This window comes from Humulus lupulus, chromosome 8 (genome assembly GCF_963169125.1).
Source record: "Humulus lupulus chromosome 8, drHumLupu1.1, whole genome shotgun sequence".
Classification (NCBI taxonomy): Eukaryota; Viridiplantae; Streptophyta; class Magnoliopsida; order Rosales; family Cannabaceae; genus Humulus; species Humulus lupulus.
Genome location: NC_084800.1, coordinates 126,833,009 through 126,847,049, shown reverse-complemented (window position 1 = coordinate 126,847,049; position 14,041 = coordinate 126,833,009). Strand labels below are relative to the sequence as shown.

The following is a 14,041-nucleotide window of genomic DNA, read 5'->3' as shown; positions in this document are numbered from 1 at the left end:
GTCGAGGATCTCGACGAAGTCCTATTAGATGAGAAGGACCGGACTAGAGTAATCAAAGTCAAGAAGGAAATAAATTTGGAAATTAAGGCATGGTTGTTAGAACTTTTGAAAAAGAACCAGGACGTCTTTGCCTGGTCACATAAGGACATGGTTGGAATTTTTCTGTCCATGATAAGCCATGTTCTCGATGTGGAAAAAAACTACCAACTGGTGCAACCAAAGAGGAGACTGCTTGACAAAGAGCAATCTCAAACCCTGAAGGAGGAGGTTGAGCGCCTCAAGGAAAACAATTTTATAAGGGAGGCCTACTACCTAGACTAGGTATCAGACCCTGTGTTGGTCCCAAAATCAAACGGGAAGTGGAGGACATGCATGGACTTCACAAATTTGAACAAGGCATCCCTCAAAGACTACTTCCCACTACCCAGAATGGACTAACCGGTCGATGCAACTACAGGTCATGAATTACTCTCACTCATGGATGCATATTCTGGGTATAATCTGATAAGTATGCACCCTCCCGATGAGGAACATACCAGATTCTGGACAGACAATGGATTGTACTGTTATAAAGTAATGCCATTCAGCTTAAAGAACATAGGAGCCACCTACTAGTGTTTTATGAATGGCATGTTGTGAGACTTGATCGACAAAATTATGGAGGTGTATGTCGATGACATATTGCTCAAGTCCAAAGAAGCTGGAGGGCATGTTCAAGACATGGAGGAATGCTTTGCAATACTTAGAAAGTATCACATGTAGTTAAATCCACTCAAGTGCTCATTTGGAGTTGATTCTGGTAAGTTTCTCGGATACATAGTCAACTCACGTGGAATCGACGCTAATCCCGAGAAGATCAAAGCATTGATCGACATGAAGTCACCTACCACAATAAAAGAAGTGCAAAACTTAACAAGGAGAGTAGTTGGCCTCAGTAGGTTCATATCAAAGTCTACGGAAAAATGTGTCCCCTTCATTAACTTACTTAGGGGCAGCAAGAAGTTCCAATGGACCGAGGAATGTGAGAAAGCTTTCCAAGCCTTGAAAAAACATCTCTCTTAATCTTCCATCCTAGCAAAGCTTATAGATGGTGAAGTGCTATTCATTTATTTAGTAGTCCCCAAGCATGCAAGCAGCGCTGCTTTGGTGAAAGAAGAGAATAGGGTATAACAAATTGTGTCCTATATCAGTAAAAGGCTAGTAGGTGTGAATTCTAGGTATCCCCCTCTTGAAAAACTAGCCTATTTTTTAGTAATCGCCTTTTGGAAGTTACTCAAATGGGTTGTGGAGTTACGAAAGTTTGATATCACTTATCATCCAAGGATGGCAATAAAAGGACAAGCAATGACGGACTTCATAGCCCAGGGCACCAACCTTGAAGACCCTTCCTACCAATAAGAGAGTGGAGATACCGAGAAGGAAGGAGATACTCCCATATGGAAGCTATATGTTGATGGAGCATCCAATGAGCACAACTCTGGCGCAGGAATCATACTGATCACTCCAGAGAATCATCAAATCCACTACGCTCTCAGATTTGGTTTCAACGCTTCAAACAACGAGGCTGAGTAGGAGGCATTGCTAGTAGGATTATGCTTATCTCGAGATGTGCATGCACAGTCCCTAGAGATATTCAACGATTCCTAGCTAGTAGTGTACTAAGTACTGGGAGAGTATTAAGCCAAGTGACTTAAGATGGTGCAATACCTGATCAAGGTGAAGGACTTGTTGGAAAAATTCAACAGATACTCGATTACACAAGTCCCGAGGGAGCAGAATGTCAATGCTGATGCCTTAGCCAATCTTTCTAGTGCCAAAGATGCGAACACCCTGAATGTCAATCTCATTGAATACTTGGCGAAAAGAAGCATAACCAAAGAGGAGGCACTACGTGTTGAGATAGGAGATACATTGATGACACCTATTATTAACTATCTCAACCAAAGAGTAGTACACAGTGATAAAAAAAAAAGCAAGGAAGTTGGTCAGACAAGCTACACGATATATGATAGTCGAAGGGTTCCTATACCAGTGAGGGTACTACCTACCACTGTAAATGAGCGTTACACCAGACTAGTTAATGATGTTAATGATCGAGGTACATTAGGGTTTTGTGGAGAACACGCTGGGGGGCAGAGCCTATCAAAGAAAATCCTAAGGCAAGGATACTTCTGGCTGACAATGAATGAAGACTCGATGGAGTATGTGAGAAAATGCCATAAGTGTCAGATGTTCTCCAAGAAACCCCTTGCGACACCTAATGATTTAATGCAAATGCAAAGCCCTTATCCCTTCGCTGTATGGGGAATCGACCTGATCGAGAAGCTACCCACGGGTAGGGGAGGAGTTCAATTTGTTGTTGTACCATAGACTACTTCACCAAATGGGCTGAAGCAGAATCGCTCACCACCATCACCTCGAAGAAGGTCTTAGACTTTGTTGTGAAGAATATCATATGTCGATTTGGTCTAACGAAGAAGATAGTCTCGGACAATGGAACTCAATTCGACAGTGATCTATTCACCGAATTTTGTACGAGGCATGGAATCAGAAAGATCTTGTCCTCGGTAGCACACCCCCAAGCAAATGGTCAAGTAGAAGCAATGAACAAGACTATCAAAGACACTCTGAAGAAATGCCATGAACAAGCCAAAGGAACCTAGCAAGAAATACTTCTGGAGGTCCTATGGTCACATCAGATAACGACTCGAACAGCAACAGGGCATACCCCATTCTCTTTGGTGTTTGGGTATGAAGCCATGTTGCCAATTGAACTCACTCATACATCGCATAAACAAGAGACATTCGATGAAGGGAGGAACAATCAACTAATATAAGAGTTGCTTGATTTAATCGAAGAAAGGCAAGAAAATCAAAGTCTTAGAGTAGCAGCACACCAGCAAAAAATGGCCAGATACTTCAACTCCTGGGTGAAAGATAAAAAATTCCAAGTTGGGGACTTAGTACTCAAGAGGGTGTTCCTAAAAAATAAGGACACTGCAGTAGGGGTACTAGGATTTAATTGGGAAGGGCCATACCTTGTGGAGGAGGTGATCCCACAAGGGACATAAAAGATAGCTTGACTGAATGGAGAACTATCAAAAGCTACTGGAATGGCGAACACCTCCGTTTGTACTATTAGTGAAGTGGTTCAACGGTGATACAAATTTTAATCTACAAATGTATTATTTTCAAATTATGTATGCAACAACCATTGTGCTTATGATGAATGAATGAATTTAATTTCTTAAGTTTTCCTTAATTCTTTAAAATTTATTTCAACAAGGGACTGGTCATTTTAGACCTGTCAACCCCATCGGATCATGATCGATTTTGGTCCTTGAGGGACCTATCGCCCATAAGATCCAAACAAGAGACTTATCCTAGGACCTTGTCGCCAAACTATTTGATCATGTTCGATTCTGGTTCTTAAGGAACCTATCAACCCATACGATGAGAAAGAGAGATTGGTCCTAGGACCTTGTCGCCAAATTATTTGATCATGTTCGATTCTTGTTCTTGAAGAACCTATCGACCCACACGATCAAAAAGAGAGACTGGTCCTAGGACCTTATCGCCAAATTATTTTATCATGTTCGATCATGGTTCTTGAGGAACCTATCGACCCATACGATAAAAAAAGAGAATGGTTTGAAGACCAGTTGCCATCATCGAATCTGGTCCTTGAGGGACCAATTGATAATTTGATCTAAGACTCATTAAAGGCTCGATTAGCCCATCAAGACCCGATTGGTCCAACTTAGACACTTCTATCTACAATAATTATAACAAGCACACAAGAGATTACATTAATCATGATCAACACTTGCTACACAATCTGCATCTGTGTATAGGTGTCATTGCTACTGAGTATGAAACCATCACCCGACTACAAATGAGGGACAAGCATTTGCTGCTTGCATCATTGGGTGAAAAGGACAGTACTATGTGTCTAAACGCTCAAAGCAAGACATGGTCAAGTAGCAAGTGACCAAGGCTTTTAAAACCATGATCACTTGGGGCGCATATAGTACATACTGATCGGGGTATACACAAGCAATGAGGACGTGACTCTAAGTACTAAGCATGCTCAAGTTTTTCTAGGACGATTGTTCAACATATGTTTTGAAAGTGCAAAAAAAAAAAAGGCATTGGTGGGGAGACTCCTTGCCAAGTCCCTTATAGGGTGATCGGCCTATCACCCATGGGGTGGTTAACCTGACCGTTTTTGTTCGTGGTACTTGGTGAAGTATCGTACTACTCACACTTCCATGGTTGTTAGCATGAAAAACGCAAAGGAGTAAGGTTAGTATGGCCCGTGAAATACATGTGTTCAGAGTATACTAATACTTGAACCAATGAGGGTTGTGAGGTGATATACTTTTAGTAAGCATTGGAAATAAAATTTTATATCAATAAGCTGAGTACTCATAACAAAAATGCATAAAGGCATAAAATGTCGTATGTAAAAACCGTCAAGTACAAGGTGCCCCACCAATGGGACAAAAGGAAAGACAAAGCATAAAAGACCAAAAAGAGACTAACTAGGACGAAGAGTATCATCTGAAAGACTGCCCTGAGCCTCACGAGCCAGACATTTCTTAAGCTCCTTCACTCGCATCTTCTTAGGAAGGAAATCCAAGTTCATATTTTTGTTGGACTTCCAGATCAAGTAGAAGCAAGAGAAGGTCATATCTGAATACTCCTCATGTGCCTTGTTTCAGGCAGCTTCAGACTGTTTGAGCTGATCAGAAAGTTTCCCCTCCATCCGGGTTACCCTGAGAGTCAACTCGGTCACTTCCTGCTATTTGAGCTCCATGGTACTGCAGAGAGTGCTGATCTCTTCATCTTTCGATGCAATGTCCGCATCCCTAGAGCCATGAACGCACCTAAGGTCTAGTACCTTCTGGCGGATAGCTTCAAGCTCAGAATGAAGATTGGAAAACATATAGGTATACTCCACACACTACAAGAAAAAATGCTTTTAATAACACCAAAAATGTGTTATTAAAACATACCATAACACTTTTTGATGTGTTAAGACCAACTATGTTATCGTAGGTCAGGGTACTTTACATAACACTTTATCATTGTTATACAGATGTGTTATTATACTGTCAACAATAACACACTTTCTGTGTTATTTTAATAAATAGATAAGTGTTTAATTATATTATTTATAGTCGATTATAAAACACATTTCAATACTTACAAATTTGTGCTATACTACACTTTAGTATAACGCATTTTCTGTGTTATACTACACTTTAGTATAACACATTATTTGTGTTATATAATGAAGTTTGCATAACAAAATTCTTCACTTATAAAAAGTGTTATTGTAATAGACATTATAACACATTTTTCGTATTATTTTAATATTTAGATAAGTTTAAATTCTCATTATATATTCATTTATATAACACTAATTTATTCTATTATATTTTATTTTTTTTATATAATTAAAATTAGCTTTCTAATATATACTAGCATCATCAAATGAACTTGATTTTCAAATAACAAATGGTAAAAACATTCAACATTATATTAACAATCCACAAATTAGTTTAAAACATTCAACACTGTCATCAACAACAAAATGTTCTTAAAGTACTCAAGTAGTCTTAAATATTCAACATATAAGCCTTGAATGATGATTTCAGTAAGTCCAGCACAGGGTAGTAAAGGAATGTGATGTGAGGATTATAGCAAGGACAAAACAAGATACTGAGAAGTAAAAGAATGCAGTGTAGACAACCAAGTGAGGAACCCCATCTTTCAATGTATGCTAAGCTATTCTGGTGGTATTATTACGTGTTGTTGCTGCTGCACTGCCTTTTCCAGCATGGATGTTCCCTTGAAAATTGTAAACTGCACCTCTCTCATATACTTTGACAGCTGAAAAAATTTACAACCAAACCACATTAATCATTTTTTATTTGTAAGACCTAAAAACCAAACAAAATCTTTTAATGGTGTCATGAAATATATAAACACTTACTCGATCATCACTCATCTTTGTGAATCCAAACTTGTTTGTCCAGATTGACTCTTCTTCCTTAGCAGCAGGAAGCACAATGTTTTCCACATTCAGGGAAACCAACAACTTCTCTATACATGAAAATAATACTTGGAAATAGCCCTGTTATAACAAACCAAAATATACCAACTTAGTAGTTATTCTTCTTCTGCTTCTTAACATTAACGAAAAGAAAACTAAAATACTAAGAAGAAGAAAAAAAATCAAAGTTTCATTTTGTAACGACCCACTAATCTAGACTACTTGGACCATTAACGAATCTATACATAAATCTTACATTTTTGCAGAAATACCATAATTTTATTGAAAACTTATGGAAACAAAGGTTACTTTCATAAAATAAGTAGGATATGGGTACCCATTGTCTTTAAAACAAAAATAACTTAAAAACTAAAAAGGGTTACATAGAAAATGCGGAAAATACTTCTAAAACCATAAAAACATAAACAAGACTACATCCTCGAATCGAATAACGCTCGGCCCCTTGACTCCATTCACCATCGATACACATCCTCTAAGCGTCACGAATCTTTCCGCCTCTAAAGCTTATTTCCTGCACATAAACAGAAAGGAATGAGCCTAATGCCCAGCAAGGAAAATCTAACACATAGTCATAAACATAAACATAATGTCATAATAACGTAAAGACATATCATAACACATAATACACTTATTATAATGGCCATTATTACTTGGGGTCCCATAGACTAAACAAGCATATGCCCATGGGATTAATGGGGTCCTACTAGCTAAGTAGGTCATATGCCCATAACCCATTTGGGGTCTTGTTAGTCATATGGGTCATATGCCCAAGCCTACAAACATACACATATACATATCATAACACTTTTAATAACATAAAACATATAGATAACATAAGCACATAACATATTAATTCTAGCCTATTTTCCTTACCAAAGTTACCGGGATTATGGACTGAGTTGGGACTTTTGGAACACTCCTAAAACCATAAGAAAGAGTGAGTCTAAAGAAAGGAGATGAAATGAAAGAGATGGAAAGACTAAACCATAAAAACATACTTACCAACTTATATGCTTAAGAGCTTGGATTCCCTAACCAAAATAAGAATAAGGTTAGGGGACTGAGTAGAAGGTTTTGAGAAAGGAAATAACATAAAATACAGAAAGGAACTAGAGTTTTGGGTTTACCTCAAAGATTGCAAGATCAATCTAACCTTCACCGAAATACTATAGAACTCACTTCCCAAAGTGTTTGATAAGCTTATAGTTTTTCCCCAAACCAAGTGTTTACACTCTCACACTCACTTAACACTAGCAGCTTCTGAACTTAGAGCAAATGGTGAATAATGGCTGGGTACTAGGTCCTATTTATAGAGTTTGGGAATGAAAATATCTTGATTTTACTTAAATAAAAATAATGGCTTTTTAGGTGAAAATCATTTGAATAATCGTTCAGCAGAGGCTGAAGACTCGTTCACAAGATGCTGGACTGTTGAAGGAGTTTGAATGGCTGAAAGGAAATGAATTCAAAAGAGTTTGAATCCATGCTGAAGGAGGCGATATATCGCCCCCTGTAGGCGATATATCGCCTGGGCCAGTATGCCCGAGGCGACCGTGCATCATTTCGTGTTTTCCATATCTACGTGCTGCGACATATCGCCCCCTATAGCTGCGATATATCGGCATACGCTGAATATTTAAACACGAAATTACACATTTTTAGCTAGGTTTGAATGGAGTAAACAGCCTTGACTAAGCCCTCAACGTACTCAAAGTTGCTGACTGACCCTATAACATTCAAACTTTACTCCTTATTATATTTAATCCTCAAAAATCTTAATCCTTAATTACCATTCAAAACATGTGCTTAAAATCCTATTGGTTGATGTCTAAACCTTATAATATAATAATATAATCCTTAATATCAGTCACTTTAATCAAACCTTAGGTTATACTTAATATTCTTAAACTATAGGTTAAACTTAGAAAATCTATAAGTACTACTATGAGTGTCCAAATAATTCCCGGTCTGAACCAAAAATCCACAGTAACAAAGATAATGCTATAAATACTATCATACTATTATCTATCTTAGCTAAGTAAAGTTCTTGGACTCTACACATTTGTTCCTACTTTCCCTTGGTGTTCTCTAGTTGTCGCCACTATGGGAAGCTCGGCTACCTCACGACCAAATATCCTAAGAAGATCGGCTGATACAACAATAGACCTGTGTGGATGGATGCATTTGCAGAAGAAAGGTATTATACTCCTATCAATAACCAATTAAAGAAAGAACATTAACATAACATATTGCCCAATATAATATTAGAAAAGGAGTAGTACCTCACAGTTAAAACTACACAGTACATTCCTCCAAACTCTTGACCAGAAATATTTCTTCTGCAAATTTCCAAAGCAAAAGACATCATAAATTAAGATTCTTTGCTTGCCAATATATTATCACATAAATCACAAACTAATAGGCTAAGTTTGCTTACCCATACACCATAATTGGAATCAAATCACAACCAGATCTTGCTACAATAGGATCAAAACACTCCTATGCATTACAAATCAGAAAATTAGATGCTATTTGTGAGAGCCTATGGAAATTACAGAAACTCATGACACATACAACATATTTTTCTCCCCCAAAAATTAATCCCCGCTATCTAAATGGGTAATGTCGTAAATATGTAAAAATGATAAGTTAAACAAAAAAATACACATCTAATCAACACTTAAATTGATAACTCCAACAAACATTCAGGAAAAAAAGAAGAAGAAAGCAGAAATTGCTGCCAAATTCAATTAAAAAACAGTATCTTATTTTTTAAAAAACTATTTTCAAACAATATATGTATATATTTAAATATATATATATTTGTGTGTGTGTAAGCTTGAAATATAATTATATATGTGGTGGATAGCTCTCAAGACCCATCCACCATAAAGATAACATTAACAGAATTCTTAAATGTTGTTAAAAAAATTGTACTATTGAAGAACCCATTGTGTCACATGAAATATAAATAAGTTTCACAATCATTAGGAGAAAAGTATCCAGTACATATTTAAAAGAAAAAAAAAATCACTTAAATGATAAAAATAAATATGACAAGGGAAAGGGTGATTACTATTTTCATCACCGAAACATGATTCTTAAGCTATTCCTTAATAGTTCTCCTACTTGTTTTAGACAAACTTATCACATAGTTTCGCATCCATCAAAAAGCAACCACCAAATAATTTTTTCTTAAAAAAAAGGATCATTCAAGCAAAAAAGTAACTTTTGAAGTCATATAAAGGATAAAGTACATTAATAAAACCAAAGTTTGCAAGCAGAAGCAACTGATATCAAATGCAAACTAAAATCTTTGAATAGACTCCTAATCTTCAAAACTTAGTATCATCGCTACCCTTTAAATAAGCATGGAAATGAGTAGAATTTCTGGTACAATAATAACTTACCCAGAAAATAGCAGCAGACCTTGACAGAAATGGCAGGCAGATGTTTTGGATATCGCATGTAATATGGACATTCTTTCTCACCCTGCGATATAAACCACATAAGATGACCACAAGCAACTATTGCAGCTTTTATATGTTGAAAGGTTAAAATATAGACAGAACAATGATGTTATACCACTCAGATTGGAAGACCAACAAAGTAAAACTCTAGAACTGGTGCTAATGGTGCTGCAGAAGTCTTTCCTCTAGTGTGGTTATATTTACACGCTTTTCCAAATTTACATCCCCCTGACCTCAAATAATACTGCAAGAAGCTCAAGATTTTATAGCACAGCACACCGAAAGTTTAAATCCAAAAATAGGATAAAAAAACTGAAACTAAAATAATCTCAAACCCATAAAACATAATCACAAACAAGATCAAATGTCAAATCCAAAAATATACTCAGGAAACTATATAGTCGGATATTTGAAAACAACAAATATACCAAGATATTTATATTAAAAGGGCATGGCCTAACCAAGTCAAGTAATAGTAATATCAAACTCTATAACTAACACTCTATAACAAAGCAGCAGTAATTTTTTCAAGCAACTAAATTGTGATTGAGGCTAAATGGGTTACAGTTGAGAACAACAACAAAAGGCTAGCTACTATAGATTGGAAAAGAAAACGCTACCAGCAAGAACCAGCCGACTGTGGCATTGTGCTTGTTTCACATTGAGCAGGTTTTCTAGATAAAGGATCTGTGGTTTTAACCTGAAAATAAGTGATAGAAGTCAAGGGATTTGAATTATGAAGGCACTCAGAAAAAAAAATAAATGCAAAATCATTTCTAAAACAATGATAATAAACTAACGTGTCTTGTTATTGAACAACTAATTCAAAACTTTTGCATGCAACTTGTAAAGTTACAAAATGAAAGTCTCTCCCATAGGTCATCAAAAAGAAACTATAAAAAAATGGGCATATGAATTACGCATACCCAAGACTTTTCTTTTGAGAGTGGAGGCTCCCCTGTTCCAGTCGGAGTAAAATCATCCAACTCAGTTTCAGAAAGGGGAACACTCTCACCAGTTACATGATTACATCCAAGAAAATAACAGGAATAGATTCACCTAAAGAATGACATGTTTGATGCAAGTAAAGAATATATTATCTATAAGACCTAGAGTTGTTTAAGCCAACCAATGAACATAAACTTCAGTTTATTGACAAACCACCTGTTACATAACTGCGTTAGTAAATTATCTTTAATAATCACATGTAATAAGCCCTCCAAATGTTCAAAATTTCAGAACTGTTTTTTACTAACAAAGATGTTGCACCAAAATGAAGTAGCCCAACATGCAATTCTGATTCTAAACAGATTAATGATGTTGCACCTAAAATTGTTAGCCTAAACATAGAGAGATAATCGAAAGCTCCATCTAGTTAAATTCAGATTCCAGACTTCTAACCCAAAACTAATAGCCTAAACATAGAAATACAATCGGTCTACTCAAATTCACAATGCACAAATGTAAGCCTAAAGAAAACCAGTCCTCATTCTTTTAATTTAAGTTGATTTTGGTTAGAACTTAGATGGCAAAGGATCAAATCTATTGAGCAAAAAGAGAGCAATATTTAAAAAAAAAAAAAATTGCTATGTCAAAAGCCATTGTCTCTACCATTAAACAAAGTACTTTGAAAGACTATCGTTGATATCCTAAAAGATTTACATAATCAAGGTGGCATCTTCACACTAACACATATATGAAAAAAATATATAATATATTTGTTTGGTCTCTAAGTAGCGTCCACTTCTATGACAAAGAGAAAGACAAATCACAAGATAATATATAGACACAAATGAGAATCAGTTTCTAACATATTTGATTATTGATCCATATAGATAATTAATACCAATTAGTTTTATGAGGATTGACCTTAAATTAAACCACATAAAAGAGTTTCAAAAAAATAGAAGGATCAACACTAATGTTTAAACATAAAACAAGAGAAACATATCCCGTTTTCATCTGCATAGGGAAAATAAACAGAAGTTAAATTAAGCAGGCATCCAGAAAATAAATGCAGCATAACAAAACCCAAGAAAAGAGTGAGTAAGGTAGGAATTTAAGTGATAAATTATATGGAACTTTAACGTTAATTGGAAGCAACTTATTACATTATATGGAATTATGCTATACCTAAGTTTAACTTCTTTTACTTTTTTTTTTTTTTAATAAATACCTAAGTTTAACTTGAAAGGTAGAAAGATACCAAAATTTTGTCAGGCAATAAATAAAATAAGAAAATAAGTTAAAATGACAATGATATCATAAACTAAACTCACTCGATAAAATTAACTTCCATTTAAAAGTAAACATTTCCAATAGATAGACTTCAGCAATTGATGATTTCAGATTTTTATAATCTTTAAGAACAGTAGACTTTTTTCTTTCTTCTTCTTTTCTTATTTGGTCTTATTGAATAAATGTAAAGTAAGTATATACTTGGATATGTTTATCACATTAAATAGAAATAAAAAAGAGGAAAAATCAATAAAATGCGTGTTGCATATTTAAAACCAGAAAACGAAATTGAATTGAACTTACTTTCTGCTGCTTCTGCAATTCTTCTCACAAACTCATCCTTTTTATTTATGTCTCGGAATTGCAATCACATCAACTGTATCAACAACAGTGTATGTGGTAAAACCAAATATTAATTTTCACATTACAACATTAAGCAATTTATCAAAATCACATATTAAAATTGTAATAATGTGTAAAATTGCAGCTTTATAACAACAATCCAGACAACCAACCATTATTTTGGCATTCTAGAATCTGAAATACACATATTTAATTGCTTCCAAAACTATCTCTTAACTAAGTAAACAACCAGTGAATCTAACACCCAAACTAACACAGAATGGAACGAATTCGTAAACTCTCACCAAAATTTTCTGAAAAATAATTATGACTGACCCACAAAGCAGATTATAAAAAGAATTATGATTTTTAAATTAGAAAAAATTAATTATTTATTAATCTTTCTAGCGTTTTATCTCATATCAATGCACAAATCTTATGATTTTTAAAGGGACAAACAAAAAAAGATTCAGCGTTGTAAATACCATACATATAAGTTTCTGATTCTTGAAGCAAATGAAGTAACTATATCTCAATCATTCATCCAACTATGAAACAAAAAATAATAAGAAAATGAATACCACTTTTCTGTTGATTAAAACATACATATTTATTCTTGTCAAATAAAGCAAAGATATTGAGATTTAATTATAAAATTAACCAAATCAAGCTCTCTAAAATAAAACAACAGAAGAAAGAATACTGATTTCTCTTTTTTTCTTTCTCCCTATCTCTCTGTCACTCTAATTTATATGAGTTTATAAGTTTTAGATATTAAATAAAAGCAAGAAAGAAAAAGTTGAGTATATATATATATATATATTCATATCTATTATAATACTTTTCCATTAGTCTTGTGTTCATCTGTTGTTAAAAGTGGCTTTTGTTACAAGAAGAAGACTGAAAGGAACAAAGAATAAATTTAGACAAAAGAAGGAAGTTATATAATATTGAACAACAAATCCAAGAAAAAAGTTTTAAGCAATAGACACTTGAAACATATTTATTAAGTGCAGTACAAATAAGAGCAAAAATGAAGGAAGCTATTCTAAAATACTGAGGAAAATTACCTGTTGTTTGAGCCATTCAATGTAAAGTTGTTGCCAAAAAAAATGACAGTTTTTTTAGATAGAAAGAGTTAACCAAATGGTACAAGCACGTTAACCCAAGAGAGAAAACTAAAGATGTATTACAGATAAGAGAGTGAGCAAATGTTGAAAAGAGAGTTTGGAATCTGTCCATTTAACTTGTTAAAGCTCAAATCTCTGTAAAAAAAAAAGTGCAACTTCATGAGTGAACATGAAAAGTTAATAGTGCAAGTAGGGTAGTTTTGAGTTTCTTAATTAACTTACAGTTTTTGTAACTGTTGGAGCTCTCCGTTATTCAATGGAATTGTACCAGTGATATTGTTGTTCCTAAGTACTCTGCAGGTTTTTTTTTTAATAGTTGTTAGATTATATCTCAAAGCAGAACAGCACAGAAGAAAAAAGATATGTTTGAATTTGAATGATTTATTAGAAAGGGTGTAATAATGTGTTGAAACCATGTTACTTACAAGGTACTTAGAGACTTCATATCCTTGATAAATGTAATAGAAGAACTTACATTAGATATTTCACTTAATCGCCTACAGATAATTCACACTAAAGATTGTTAGCATTAAAAATGTGCGTATAAATATGAAAATGATTATTAAATATAGTACTCACAAGTCTAATAGGGAAGTCAGATTCGTGATCGTTGATGGTATAGGTCCCATATTTAGTATTATTAATCAGACCAAAAATAAGTAAAAATTACACACAATAAACACAATTTTTTAATTAAATTAATAAAATGGTTGAAAAAGGTGTATGAAGAAATTCATGGAGAGGAATCTGATATTGAGAAAAACAGTCAAATTTGGAAA

At 34.5% G+C, this 14,041-nt stretch overlaps 1 protein-coding gene and 1 long non-coding RNA gene across 2 annotated transcripts; both read right to left on the bottom strand.

Annotated features, from left to right (window-relative positions):
- Positions 1–5,540: 5,540 nt before the first annotated feature.
- On the bottom strand, positions 5,541–9,034 carry LOC133796033 (uncharacterized). Its single transcript, XM_062233514.1, has 6 exons — positions 9,020–9,034; positions 8,520–8,581; positions 8,365–8,421; positions 8,155–8,290; positions 6,002–6,142; positions 5,541–5,898 (listed from the first exon to the last, which is right to left on the bottom strand). Exons 1-6 carry the CDS (start codon positions 9,032–9,034, stop codon positions 5,794–5,796), a joined length of 516 nt encoding a protein of 171 aa, XP_062089498.1. The 3' UTR covers positions 5,541–5,793.
- A 4,257-nt stretch (positions 9,035–13,291) lies between these two features.
- Positions 13,292–13,774, bottom strand: LOC133794139 (uncharacterized). The gene is made up of 3 exons (XR_009875122.1): positions 13,688–13,774; positions 13,485–13,556; positions 13,292–13,397 (listed from the first exon to the last, which is right to left on the bottom strand). It is a non-coding gene; the product is annotated as an uncharacterized LOC133794139 (long non-coding RNA).
- Positions 13,775–14,041: the final 267 nt, after the last annotated feature.

Coding starts and splice junctions, on each gene's coding strand:
- LOC133796033 (XM_062233514.1), bottom strand. Junction 8,291..8,364: donor TGTGTAGTTTTAACTGTGAG/GTACTACTCCTT, acceptor GGTTATTGATAG/GAGTATAATACCTTTCTTCT. Junction 5,899..6,001: donor CAAAGATGAGTGATGATCGA/GTAAGTGTTTAT, acceptor AAATTTTTTCAG/CTGTCAAAGTATATGAGAGA.